Below are 14,618 nucleotides of genomic sequence, written 5' to 3' on the forward strand. Positions count from 1 at the left end.
TATGTGGCACTGGTGAACACTGATTCGTGGCACTGATACGTGGCACTGATACGTGGCACTGGTGGACACTGATTCGTGGCACTGATACGTGGCACTGGTGGACACTGATTCGTGGCACTGATACGTGGCACTGATATGTGGCACTGGTGGACACTGATACGTGGCACTGATATGTGGCACTGGTGGACACTGATTCGTGGCACTGATACGTGGCACTGATACGTGGCACTGGTGGACACTGATTCATGGCACTGATACATGGCACTGATACATGGCACTGGTGGACACTGATACGTGGCACTGATATGTGGCACTGGTGGACACTGATTTGTGGCACTGATACGTGGCACTGATACGTGGCACTGATACGTGGCACTGGTAGACACTGATTCGTGGCACTGATATGTGGCACTGGTGGACACTGATTCGTGGCACTGGTGGGCAGTGGCACTTGTGGACACATACGTGGCACTGGTGGACACTGATACGTGGCACTGGTGGGCAGTGGCACTGGAGGACACATACGTGGCACTGGTGGGCAGTGGCACTGGTGGACACTGATACGTGGCACTGGTGGGCAATGAGGAAATGAGTAAAAAAAAAACAGAAAAGGGGAATTAGGTCACAACACATCATATTCTGATTGGCCAAACACAAAGTCGTCTGTCATATAAGTCGCGCAAAATAATTCACAAGTCGCGGTAAATTCGCGGTAAAATCGCGGTAAAATCACGGTAAAAAGTCGCTCCGACATGGGGCGACTTATGGTGTGAACCGGCTCTTAATTCTAGGAGTATATTTAGACCCTGTGGCATTTCATCTGTACCATCAATATGAATTTACTGGCTCCTGTCAGAGGCATGGGAACTGCAGTCTGAGCAGACCACTAAAACCCTCTCTTTTATTGACTACACACCTTTGAGTGGGTTCAATAATAAACATGGGGATGTACATAATGCCTACAGTGTGTTTGCCTCTAAAAGTTTCTTCTAGTTGGACCTGCCTGGATCAGCTATAATGAGAACTTTCCAGGGGATAGCTGTGTCAAATCGGATTTAGGGTATGACCTTTAATAGGAGATACAAGCAGTCCTCCTGTACTGGGCCTGGATCCTGTTTGCTCAGGGTTGGGGCAGGAGCAGGCAATACAAAGGATGGCTGTCTGTGAGGGAGAAGACAGCTTTTTATTTGACAGGAGCCAGGCTGCCATGTAACCTGTTCCCATGTGAGTTTCAGCTAAGTTAGAATGCTGGAAGAACAGTAGGGGTTCATGATGTTAGAAGGGAAGGACTGTCATATGGGGAGAGGGGACTGTAATGTGAGAGGGCTATAATGTGAGGTAGGGGGGCTATGATATGAGGGTGAAGGACTCTGATGTGAGTGGGGGGACTCTGATGTACAGAGTACTCTTGTGATGTGAGGGTGGGCTCTGATGTGAGGAGTGCAGCATAGACCGTTTTGCACCTACGAAAGTATGTAAGGTGTGGTGATAATTTGCATATAGTGCTATAATTTGTTACTTAAAAGATTAAACAACATTTTATTTGCATTTTTGAGTTGATATTATGGTTTAGTTATCTTAAAAAATTGTGGCAGATGTTTGCACCAGGGCTCAATTGTAGGGCTTGCTATAGGTGCTTCTTTCCATAGATATGTCCCTCCGTAAGATGGTCAATCATTTTCATTTGGCTTTTATCGATTTTGAGGAAATGATTTGATTTTGTTTCACTTTTTCGTAGGCATTTAGCATTAGCCATTAATATCAACATTGTCTGTTTTTAGCTAATTGTTACATTGATTCCTTTATTGTAACTCCTCTTTGCAATCACAGATGGAGACAGGTTTAGATAGATCACATTATCAGAAGATGAAGCCAGTGGCTGAGCTGTACTCACCAATGTCACAATTGTCATTCTGCCTTCTAATAAGACCAACAGGGATAACCCAGCCAGCAATATCACCAACACCAGTATGGCAGGCCTTCTTGCCTTTAAGGTTGTTCCAGTTGATGTCTTTGTTGCTTTTTTTTACCAGTGCTACAGCACGCGTTATCCCAAAATCTAAAGTGAAAGGAATAATAATAAGTATACTGTGTCATATGTGTACCTAGATTAAATGTTGTATGGAAGTATAAAATAAATATACCCTTGAAGGTAAAGCATAACTCCACTTTTGTTGAGAAAAAAAACAAAAAAACATTCCCCTCTGGGTGATCTCTGTACATTACAAGGATTTTAACAAACTTTGTTGCAAATTCCTACCTTTTGTTATTCTGAAGAAATCATTGTTTGTTTCTCTGTGCAGGGTGTATCAAATAGGAGTGGTTTCATAATTATCTATCAGCTGTGGCAGCTGAAGAGCTCTAATGAGGAAATCTGCAGGGCCTGCATCCTTTAGATGTTTTCCTGTTGGGTGTATCTCACCAAAAATGACATTTTTGTTGCAGGGGATGCCAGAAATCTGACTTTTATCTTAGTGCAGACTTCTGGGAAAATCATGAGCCAATCACGCAAGCAGGAAATGATGTATCTGGGGTGTGGTCAGTATACATTCTACAGTATACATTATACAGAACACCTCCAAGTAGCCATATTGCATTTTCGGAAAAAATCAACAGCTGCAGATTGAAAAGGAAAGGTAATTTTTAATAACTTATAATTACAATATGACTTGTGTCGCAATTATATACGCCATATTGTTTTTTCTTTATTTGCTATTTTTGTTTCATACGAAAGTGGAGTTACCCTTTAACTAACAGTTAACCGTTAAATCCCTTGAACATTGTAGCCAGGATTGCAGTAGTAACAAATATGTTTATCTGTTTGGAAGCTTTGCCCTTACCTGTGGCACAAGCCGGGGAGTAAATGTATTGCCTGTAATGCTAAGCTGCAGTGACCACTTAGGGGATGACCATGAACAATGCTCAGCTATGGAGTATCCTCAACCCTGGGGGCTAACTTCACTAATAAACAATTTACCTAACTTAATTCTAAAGAATTGTGAGTGCAAAATTCAGTTACAAGTGGATGTGTAAGGCTAAAGCATGTTAGAGCCAAAATCCAGCAATGATTACCATATGGTGACATGGTGCATCTGAAAGCATTTGCCGTACCAGGATGTTTGCATTTGTTAGTCTCAAAGCTAGTGTTGTAGCCCCTAGAGGAGGTCAGTGGAAGTACAGCATCCACATAGGATTATATCCTACCAATGCTACAAATTTTTTGTTCCCTTTTAAAAATGTACTCCTTTTATACTTTCTACACCCCCTTTCTATCCCAATAAACTAAGTTTTACATAGTTACATAGTTACATAGTAGGTGAGGTTGAATAAAGACAATAGTCTATCCAGTTCAACCTGTGTAGGTGTGTGTGGCTGTAATCATCTCACATACCCCTGAATGTTCTGATCCTTGAGATGTACGTCCAAGAGTCTTTTGAAAGCCACCATACATCCCGCAGAAACCACCTCTTGTGGTAGAGAATTCCACAATCTTGTAGCTCTAACAGTAAAGAACCCCCCACGTTGTCTGAGGTTAAAATGCTTCTCCTCTAATCGCAATGTATGCCCTCGAGTCCTCATGCACTCTTTACGACTGAATAGCTTTTTTTCTATGTCGAGATCACCATTGAGATATTTATAAATTTCTATCATGTCCCCTTTCAGGCGTCTCTTCTCCAGGGAGAATAAATCAAGCAATTGCAGACGCTCTTCATAATTAAGGTCCTCCAATCCCCTAATTAGTTTAGTTGCCCTTCTCTGGACTTTCTCCAGCTCCAACACATCCCTCCTGAGGACTGGCGACCAGAACTGGACAGAATACTCCAGATGTGGTCGGTCCAGAGTTTTATAAAGTGGAAGGATTATAGTCTTATCTCTGGAATACATCCCTTTCTTTATGCATGCTAATATTCTGCTGGCTTTGGCAGCTGCCGCTTGACATTGCATGCTATTGCCTAGTCTATCATCTGCCAAGACTCCCAGATCTTTCTCCATTTTTGATTCCCGCAAGGGTTCCCCCCCCCCAACGTGTATTGTGTTTTTATGTTTTTAGTCCCCAAGTGCAAAACCTTACACTTCTCCACATTAAACCTCATTTGCCATGTCGTAGCCCACTTGTAAGATCCTGGTACCTGCGGTACCCTTCCAGCCTATTATTTGTACATTACGTTCCACCATATAGATAGGTGGAACGCATCTAGTACCTGTCCCTTTAAATTCCATGACCTCATCAGTGAGTGCCGCTCTGAGCGGCTATTTCAACCGCCGGCATTCACTCACATGTGTTCGTGCAAACCGCTTGCTACAGCATTACCTAACGCTGCCGAATCCTCCAGCTATTCCCTAATACCTGGATTGACCGAAGACTTGCTGCAACATCTTGTATCTCGCTACAAGATCATTACCTCACCGCCGGAACCCTCTCCTTACAAACCTACCAGTGATAAGTACCCCACAGGGGAATACCTTCCTAATCTACTTTCACTACTACTCTGCTTACTAAAGACTATTGCTACTCTAAGAACTTTACTGTTACATCTAACATCTGCACCGCTACTTAGATTGCAAGCTCTTGAGCCTATTACCATCTTGTCACTGCACTAGCCTAGCATCTCCTGTACACTTCATCTGCTCTTCACTACCACCTGTTACCTGTACATGATTGCTATCCTAAGTGCTTACTATCACCATCTGTTACCTCTTACCATTGCTATTACTATCCACGCCTGTCCCCTCAGTATCACCTCTATACTTTCACATATAAACATATCACTCCAGGAACATCTTTAATGAGTGTCTGTGTTTGTGTATGTGCTTGCTGAGACAGGCTGATGCACAATGATGAGTCTTGAGAGTTGGATATGGTAGTTCAACACATCTCTACATGACTACTGAGTGTAACTTCCGCAGCTGCAAATCCACACCACACAAATAAACGCCGGAACGTTACAGATTGCACGAACCAGAAAAATGGATTCAGCGGAAATAGCTACACATGTGATACAACTATCACAAAAGGTAGATTCATTAATTCTTTCACTTACTGAAGTGAAAAATGAAAACCAGACCTTGAGACAGCAGATAGCCCGTGTTTCACAGCTCACTGCTGCCCAACCCCGTGAGTCCAAAATAAACCCTCCACAAGTGTTTACGGGTGATCGGAAAAAAATTCTGTGAATTTAAAAACGCATGTCAATTGCTTTTTAATCTAAAACCTCGTACTTACACTACAGACCAATTAAAAGTCTGCACCACTATATCATATATGTCAGGTGATCCACGGGCTTGGGCAGACTCTCTTATTGAGAAAAATTACCCTCTTCTCAACTCCTATCCTACGTTTTTAGCAGAGCTCTCTAGCCTATATGAAGACTCTAATAGGCAGAGTACTGCTGACAGCCAATTGAGGGCTTTAAAACAAGGAAGGAGACCTGTTGAAGATTTCGTAGCAGAGTTCAAGAGATGGACCCTTGATTCAGGGTGGAATGATGCATCTCTGCGAACCCAGTTCAGGCTTGGGTTATCTGAAGCCATAAAAGACGAGCTCGCCCGAGCGGATTTACCTGGCACCTTGGATGCCTTGATACAACTTAGTATCAAAATAGACAGACGATTGCGAGAGAGGAAGGCTGAGAAAATGGGAATCCCATTACCCAACCCTTCTCGGGAGTCGTCCTTCGATCCTACTCCTATGGAGGTAGGAACCATCCGCCCACCAATATCGTCTACTGAAAAGGCCAGGAGAAGAACAGAAAATCTCTGTATGTACTGCGCCTCCGCCGAACATTTGATAAGCGTTTGTCCCCTTGTCCACAAGAAAAAGGGTGAGTGTTCACAGGTCTTGCTGGGGGGATTAACGACTTCTTTTACTAATCCCTATCTCTTTATTCGTTTGATCCTACAGTGGGACCAAATTAGGATCACCACCAAGGCCATGATCGACACAGGATCTTGTGGGAACTACATTGACACTAGTTGTGTTGCTTTAAATAAAATACCTATTATTTCAAAACCCAAACCTGTCTCTGTTAGTTTGATTAACGGTATTCCGTTATCTTCTGGTCCAATTACCACTCAGACACAAGCACTCCTTGCTACTGCTAACGAGTCTCATGTTGAGACCACCACGTTTGATGTGTTACCCTCACCACATTTTCCCATTATTTTGGGACTTCCCTGGTTACATATACATCAACCAACTATTGATTGGAAGACACGGTCCCTAACCTTCCCTTCTCACTATTGCGAGACCACGTGTAACCTCCAATCTCAAAAGAAAATCCTGTCCATGGTGTCAGAGGAAATTACACCACCACCATGCTATCAGGATTTATCAGAAGTCTTCCTTGAGAAAAATGCTCAAGTGTTGCCTCCCCATAGGGACTACGATTGTTCTATTGACCTACTCCCTAATAGTAAGCTACCTTTCGGTCATGTTTATCCTCTTTCTCAGGATGAACTTTCTCATCTCAAGGAATACTTGGATGAGAACTTAGCGAAAGGGTTCATTAGACCCTCTACTTCCTCTACAGCTGCAGGACTTTTCTTTGTCCGCAATAAGGATTTAAGCCTTCGGCCTATTATTGACTATAGGCAATTAAATATTATTACGATAAAGGATCGCTATCCCTTACCTCTCATCCCGGAACTGATTGAACAAGTGCGTGGAGCCACTTACTTCTCGAAGTTAGACCTTAAAGGGGCTTACAATCTCATCCGCATCCGTAGTGGGGATGAGTGGAAGACGGCATTCAGAACTAGATACGGACTATTCGAATATCTAGTGATGCCGTTTGGGTTGTGTAATGCTCCCGCAGCATTTCAGCGGTTCATAAACGACATCTTCCGAGATCTAATCGATGTCTGTGTCGTAGTATATCTGGACGATATACTCATTTACTCTCAATCCTTGTCTGAACATAAAAGACATGTAAGACTTGTGTTGTCCAGATTGCTCACACACAACTTGTACGTAAAACTGAAGAAATGCCTATTCCATAAGGAAGAGCTGTTATTCTTAGGATACATCATATCCAAGAACAGCATCAAGATGGATATGAGCAAGATATCCTGTATTATGGATTGGCCTGTACCAACAACTCGTAAGGCCTTACAACGATTTCTTGGATTCTCAAACTTCTATAGAAAGTTCATCAAGAACTTCTCGTCTATTGTGAGACCACTCACACAACTTACAAGTGTTAAGCAAACATTTAAATGGTCTGAAGAAGCAAATAAAGCGTTCAGCTTGTTGAAATCAAGCTTCATTACCGCTCCCATACTACGCCATCCAGACCCATCCCTCCAATACATCCTGGAGGTAGATGCGTCAAATATGGCTGTAGGAGCAGTTCTTTCCCAACGACCTACGAATACTTCACCACTTCATCCAGTTGCCTTCTTCTCTAAATCACTAAGTAACACAGAGGTGAACTACCCAGTGGGTGAAAAAGAGTTAATTGCCATGAAGTTGGCACTGGAGAATTGGCGACATCTACTTGAGGGCACCCGGTTGCCAATACTCATATATACAGACCATAAAAACCTCCAATATCTCCAGACCAACAAGACCCTTTCCCACCGACAGGTACGTTGGTCGCTATTCTTCCTAAGATTCAATTTCTTAGTGACCTATACACCTGCAGACAAAAACAAGAAGGCAGATGCGTTATCACGGTTAACCGAAGATAACTGTCCCGAAATTCCTTCATGACCTATAATACCCCATGACCGTATTATTGGTGTTGTTCGTCCCTTAAAAGAAGAGATTCTGTACAGTCTAAGACTGGATTCACCACCACCTCAACTAAGTACTGATGCAGAAGGCTTCCGCTTCTTTAACGACAAACTCTACATACCTCCCGGTATGCGTACCAAAATCTTGGAGTTATCCCATGACGTACCTATGGCAGGACATATGGGTATGACTAAGACATTTAATTTGCTCACTAGGCAATTTTGGTGGCCTGGGATGAAGACGTCTGTACAAAAATTCATTTCTTCATGTGACATCTGTGCAAGGTCCAAAATTGACACTACAAAACCTTCTGGTTTACTTTGCAGTCTACCAATACCCAAAGTTCCATGGGAAGTTGTTTCTTTAGACTTCATAGTGGAATTACCACCGTCCAAGGGATTCACTACCATCCTAGTGTCAGTGGACCATCTGACAAAAATGGCACATTTCATTCCCATTCGCAGACTACCTTCATCTAAGGAAACAGCGAAATTGCTAGTAAAATATGTGTTCAAACTACATGGAATTCCAAAGACTCTTTTATCTGACCGGGGCTCGCAGTTCATCTCTAAGTTTTGGCAAGCTCTATGTCACATACTGCGCATTGAGCGAAAACTTACTTCCCCCTATCACCCGCAGACCAACGGACAAACTGAAAGAGTCAACCAGTGTATTGAACAATATTTGCGTTGCTACACCTCATACCTACAGGATGATTGGGTGGACCTCCTCCCTCTGGCAGAATTTGCTTATAACAATGCAACCCACAGTACTACTAAGCAAAGTCCGTTCTACCTGAACTATGGGTTCCATCCCACAATTCTTCCACCACGCATCCTACCATCAAGTAACCCAGTAGCCTCTATCTCACCCAAATAAAAGGCTCTTTGGGCTTACTTAACATCACCATCTCACATGCTCATAGCCAACAAAAGAGGTACTATGACCTCCGCAGAAGACCTTCACCTCAATATGCTATTGGGGATCTTGTTTGGCTATCTACGAGGAACTTGAGGTTGAAAATTCTAGTAAAAAGCTTGGATCTCTATTCCTGGGACCTTTTCCAATTGAGAAGCTCATTGGGGAATCTGCAGTTCGACTCACTTTACCGGCAGATCTTAAGATACACCCCACGTTCCATGTATCTCTATTGAAGCCACATACACCCAACCAAGGGATTAGACCTACCATCGCGCCTCCACCTCCAATACAAGTTGAAGGTGGAGAAGAATTTGAGATTAAAGAAATTTTGCATTCTCGTATCCACAGAGGAAAGCTCCAATATTTCATAAGATGGAAAAATTATGGTCCCCAAGATGACACCTGGTTGGATGCTTCTGACGTCCACGCACCCAGGCTTATACGAAGGTTCCACTCCAAATACCCGGAGAGACCAGTGTTATAGGCCTTCCGGAGCCGGCCTTAGGGGGGGGGGGTACTGTAAGATCCTGGTACCTGCGGTACCCTTCCAGCCTATTATTTGTACATTACGTTCCACCATATAGATAGGTGGAACGCATCTAGTACCTGTCCCTTTAAATTCCATGACCTCATCAGTGAGTGCCGCTCTGAGCGGCTATTTCAACCGCCGGCATTCACTCACATGTGTTCGTGCAAACCGCTTGCTACAGCATTACCTAACGCTGCCGAATCCTCCAGCTATTCCCTAATACCTGGATTGACCGAAGACTTGCTGCAACATCTTGTATCTCGCTACAAGATCATTACCTCACCGCCAGAACCCTCTCCTTACAAACCTACCAGTGATAAGTACCCCACAGGGGAATACCTTCCTAATCTACTTTCTCTACTACTCTGCTTACTAAAGACTATTGCTACTCTAAGAACTATACTGTTACATCTAACATCTGCACCGCTACTTAGATTGCAAGCTCTTGAGCCTATTACCATCTTGTCACTGCACTAGCCTAGCATCTCCTGTACACTTCATCTGCTCTTCACTACCACCTGTTACCTGTACATGATTGCTATCCTAAGTGCTTACTATCACCATCTGTTACCTCTTACCATTGCTATCACTATCCACGCCTGTCCCCTCAGTATCACCTCTATACTTTCACATATAAACATATCACTCCAGGAACATCTTTAATGAGTGTCTGTGTTTGTGTATGTGCTTGCTGAGACAGGCTGATGCACAATGATGATATGGTAGTTCAACACATCTCTACATGACTACTGAGTGTAACTTCCGCAGCTGCAAATCCACACCACACAAATAAACGCCGGAGCGTTACACCACTCCGTTATTTTGTCCAGGTCATTTTGTAGGATATCTGCTTCATGCTGTGCAGTTATTGCCCTGCCCAATTTTGTGTCATCCGCAAAAACTGATATAGAACTACTGAATTTTATCCAAGAGCAAACCCTGCGGTCGATACCTGCAGACCTTATTTTACAAATGTACTGAGCTTCCCAGTGTGGTATCCAAGTATAAGAAGACCAGTACACAATATAATTTCAATAGATGTATGAACGTTTGGGCAATTATGAAGTAAAGAAAACTATTATTCACAATGAATAACATACACAGTCTATTGAATTGAAAAGTTGAATTGAAATTTTAATTAATACCTGTATACTTGGATCCAGGGATTTTACAGGGACCAAAATCATCTGCAAAAGCAAAAATACACTACATCAGACTGAATGTACAAATGAATAACTAGAAATTGTATAGTCTAAAGGAGGAGTCTCTAAACGTTTCAGTTTTCGTGCCACGGTGTGTATTTAAAACATATTTGTGGGCTGGAAAAAAATCAGTATTATAAATAAAACAGTTCATTTTATTGAATGAATAAGTACGCTCCAAGAAATACCTACATCAGAAGTTTCCCCTTTCACATTATTCACCCCTTCACATCAAAAGCCCCCTATCACATCGGAGTTCCTCCAGGTGTACCAGAATTCCCCTTTCATATCACAGCCAGGGCCATCTTACTGAATGGGCATGCTGGGCAGTTGCCCGGGGGCCCCAATTGCCTGGGGGGCCCCACCTGCCCAGCGACCCAGCCAAGCATTAGTCCTGAATTCTCTGTGCATCCCGCCGCCAAACTTGGCAAGCGGCTGTCAGCCCTGTGCTGCTGTCAGACCACTTGGGCGATGGAGGGGGAGCCCACAAATGCAGGAATGCCTGTCTGTCTCCACGGGAACAGGCACACACATGACAGTAAAATCTGACTCCCGTCCATGTGTGTGTGTTCACTGGACTTAGCTGCCAAACTTGAAAGCTGTCATTAGCCTGGCACTGCTGTACCAATAAATATCGCCTTATTGATAATTTGCATTTTTATTCTCGTGGGTGATTGTGTAGGCAGGGCCCTAGTGCACTGCATTGCCCGGGGGCCTATAATGCTCTTAAGATGGCACTGATCACAGCTCCCCCCCCTTTCTGGTTCCTTGTTTTCGTATCGGAGTCCCCCATCACATGAGAGGTGCTCCTTTACGTTACAGTCTGTCCATCACATCAAAGTCTCCCCATCAAATCAGAAGTTCCTCTTTTCACATCAGAGTACCCCCCATACCAGTAGAAGTCCCCCATCAAATGAAAAGTCCCCCTTTTTACATCAGGATTTCCCCCATCAGAGCCCCCCTTTGCACCCCAACCTACCCCTTGCTTATTAGAATGACCTCTTTTCATTAGCCCCTCCCTTTACAGACAGGACAATAATTGGATAATATTTCCCAGTACTGACATCATAATCATGTAGTGGTCTATTTTTTAAACATTTAACTTTTGCTCTTGCCTTTATTGTGATATTCTTCTAATGCTGGCAGCAGTCCGCACATCAAAGCCTCATACATGTATTGTACTTTAAGTGTCACTGCATCAGCTTCACCTTTCTAAAGAAACATGAAACAATAAATTAGGACAACTAACCCATGATAAACCTGGGGCAACTTCAGGTCCACTTATTTACCATATCTGTAATTTCATTTAATATTGTATATCATTTTATATAACACAGTGCAACCAACTTTTGAAAGTTCCCCACAGGGCTTCTAGGTGTGACTGCAGCATTTTGTCACATGATTCTACGATGTGACAAAATGTGACTACGATGATTCTACGATGTGCAAACTCACGCCTAGGTGATCCGAGCAAATGTTGGCCCCCTATTCTAGCCTGCAACCTTCTGGGACACGTCACCGATCTCAAGAGGCTGCAGGACCATTCACAGGGTGCAGCAGAGTTCACACATGAACAGCGGGTAGCCGACTGTGAAGCCCCAAGGAGTCACAGCCGGTTTCCCACAGTTAACATGCAAGCACTGGGGACTCGATGACTGTTCAAGAACTAACCCAGGTGAGGACAGTGTTGGATCCCTGGGCAGTTAAGTGGCTGTTTATTAAAAGTCAGCAGCTACAGTTTTTGTAGCTGCTGATTTTTAATTTGTGGAACCCTGGCTGAAGCTCCCGTTTAAGGTTATCTTCACATAGGCAGCAAAAGGTAAAATTTGTGTAGCACACCCCTCGTAGGAGCTGCTGCACAGCCAGTGACTTAGCATTTCCTTTTTTCACTCCAACACAAAAAATCAGTCCTTGGCTATTTTTTGTTGTTTTATTAGGGGGTGATAACTTGGATGGGGTAGGGAATTATGGGATGTACAATTTTAAAATGTTCAGAACCCATAACAAGGGAGAACTTTCTCTCTATTTAAAAAGGTGCTCTTCTTCCTTCCTCCTGCACAAGCTTGGTTCCTATGTACAGCATCTGCTGCTCACTCCTAGTGAAACTAACAGTATATTGCTAGTTCAGCAAAGGCCTATTACAGGCAGGAACTCTCAGTCCTTTCTGCCTTCCTGTAGCCACTGATCCCAGTTACACTTACTTGCAGAATGCTAGGCCACCCGGCTACCACCATCCATATCTGGCTGATCTTCTTCCAAGTCATCCTGACTGACTCTCTGCATCAGTCCTGCCCGACTGGCACACATACATGGAGACTCCCCAGGGCAAGGTTGGATGAAGATTTGGCACACAGCAGTCTTCAGGAGAGCACTGTTACAGCTGACAGTCTCTCCCCTTGTCTTGTCCCTGCACCATGCTGATCTACTCACTGTCTCTGCTTGTTCCTTCCTGCTGCCTCTCTGGCAAGAATCCCTCTAACTGACCTGTGGTGGGATCCCTCCTGGCCAGGTTTCCCGAGCTCCAGCCTAAGGAACACCCCCCCCCCCTCCGGTAAGGTGTCCCTCAAGGGCCATCGACAGTCTCCCTCAGAAATGCTTCTCCAGCTTCCACCCAAACTCCCCTCCACTTCTCAGTCCCTTCCCAGTAACCTGGAAGCGATAACCTTACATCACTTCCGATTTACACGGATGTAAATAGTGCCATTTTCATGAATCTTGGTGTGATCAAATGCTTTTAAAGACAGAGAAGGGATCTGGGGTCTTATAAACCCCAGATTTCTCCATAAAGAGTACTTGCCATGTACCTATTGCTGTCACAAGGGATGTTTAAAGCGCTCACACGTCAGTCCCGCACGCATGCAAACAGTGATCGTCCAACACATGTGAGGTGTCACCATGAATGTCAGATCATGGGCAGTAATTCTAGCCCTAGACCTTCTGTGTAAATCAAAATTGGTTGCATGTAAAGGCTTTTAAAATGTCGCCTATGGATAGTAAAAATGATGTCATTTATCGTTGCGCGGTTGCACGGGCATGCGCAATTTTAAAGTGTGACATGTTTTGTATCTGTAGCAAGATTCCCAGCCGTTTTCCTGGATATTGGTCCGCCTGGGTTACCACTAGCAACAACAGCACATTTAAGCATGTTCTCCAAGTGTGAGCACTGAGACAAGAATCAGTCCAGTATCTTTGGGTTTTTATGTTTTATTTAGGAACTTGGATGGGAGAAAGGATGAGTGGGATACTCTGCGTAACATCATCTTTTATATTTTATCAAAATTTGGGTTATGTTTTGTGTTTTTTTGCATTAAAATTAAAAAAACTGCATTTTTTCCAAAAAGAAATTGCATTTGACAAACCGCTGCTCAAATACCGTGTGACATAAAAAAAATTGCAAAACCCACCAATTTATTCCAAAAAAAATTCTATCAAAAAGTACTGATTGTTACATGTACACAAAAATTGCCAGAAAAGGCCTGGTCCTAAAGTGGATAGTCTGCACCAAACGACATTATGGCCACTAAAGGCCCGTACACACGTACCGATCGTCGGCCGACGGAACGTCCTACAAATGTTCGCGGCTGGTGTGTTTGTTGTTTGTCTGTTGAAAAGTGCTCCAAACTTGCCCAGGACATTTGTCTTCCGACAGAAAATGACGTCAGTACGTTCCACGCACGTTCGCCGCTACAAAAGAGGAAGTGAGTGTTTGGCCGTGACCCTTCTGGGCATCTCGCGCTGATTTCGGTAGCATTTGTTTGGTTGACGACATTTCGCTATTTTCCGAGACATCGTTCGAGAATTTATTATGGCGACCGTGAATTCGTCCGTTGCTGTCGTTAGTGTTGGAGTTTTGGCTCTGAGACGACGTACGAGCAATAGGAAGAAGAAGCGGACCTCCTGGACGAAAAATTGGTTGCTTAACCGTGATCAATTTTCTCATATGTCCTTGCTGAGGGAGCTCCAGGAAAATAATCCTGATGACTTCAGGAATTATTTGAGGATGACGGATCCCATCTTTTACCGTCTTCTTGCCCTGGTGTCCCCCTATATTCTGAAGCAGGATACTTGTATGCGGCTTGCAATTACTCCTGAGCAAAGGTTAATTGCGACGTTGAGGTATCTTGCAACAGGGAGAAGCCTGCAGGATCTGAAGTTCACCACAGGCATCTCCCCCCAAGCACTTGGAGTCATCATCCCTGAGACCTGCTCTGCCATCATCAAGGTCTTGCAG

General features: G+C 43.8%; 2 protein-coding genes across 24 annotated transcripts in view; both read right to left on the minus strand.

The window, feature by feature from the left end:
- The window catches only part of LOC309550431 (saxiphilin-like), a gene marked incomplete at its 5' end in the record, with an annotated part of 28,285 nt that extends 16,889 nt beyond the window's left edge, over positions 1-11,396 (minus strand). Inside the window, 3 exons of the mRNA XM_082250813.1 lie at positions 1,895-2,059; positions 10,331-10,372; positions 11,387-11,396. Coding sequence (XP_082106939.1) covers positions 1,895-2,059; positions 10,331-10,372; positions 11,387-11,396 — 217 coding nt within the window. The remainder of the gene's footprint in view (positions 1-1,894; positions 2,060-10,330; positions 10,373-11,386) is intronic.
- A 52-nt stretch (positions 11,397-11,448) lies between these two features.
- The window catches only part of LOC309549656 (thyroglobulin-like), a 330,286-nt gene continuing 327,116 nt past the window's right edge, over positions 11,449-14,618 (minus strand). For all 23 annotated transcript variants that reach the window (XM_082250044.1, XM_082250039.1, XM_082250054.1 and 20 more), the window contains one exon: positions 11,449-11,599. In XM_082250044.1, the coding sequence (XP_082106170.1) occupies positions 11,486-11,599 (114 nt within the window). In that variant the 3' untranslated portion in view covers positions 11,449-11,485. The remainder of the gene's footprint in view (positions 11,600-14,618) is intronic.

This window comes from Pelophylax lessonae (assembly GCF_965119305.1).
Source record: "Pelophylax lessonae genome assembly, chromosome: 3".
NCBI lineage: Eukaryota > Metazoa > Chordata > Amphibia > Anura > Ranidae > Pelophylax > Pelophylax lessonae.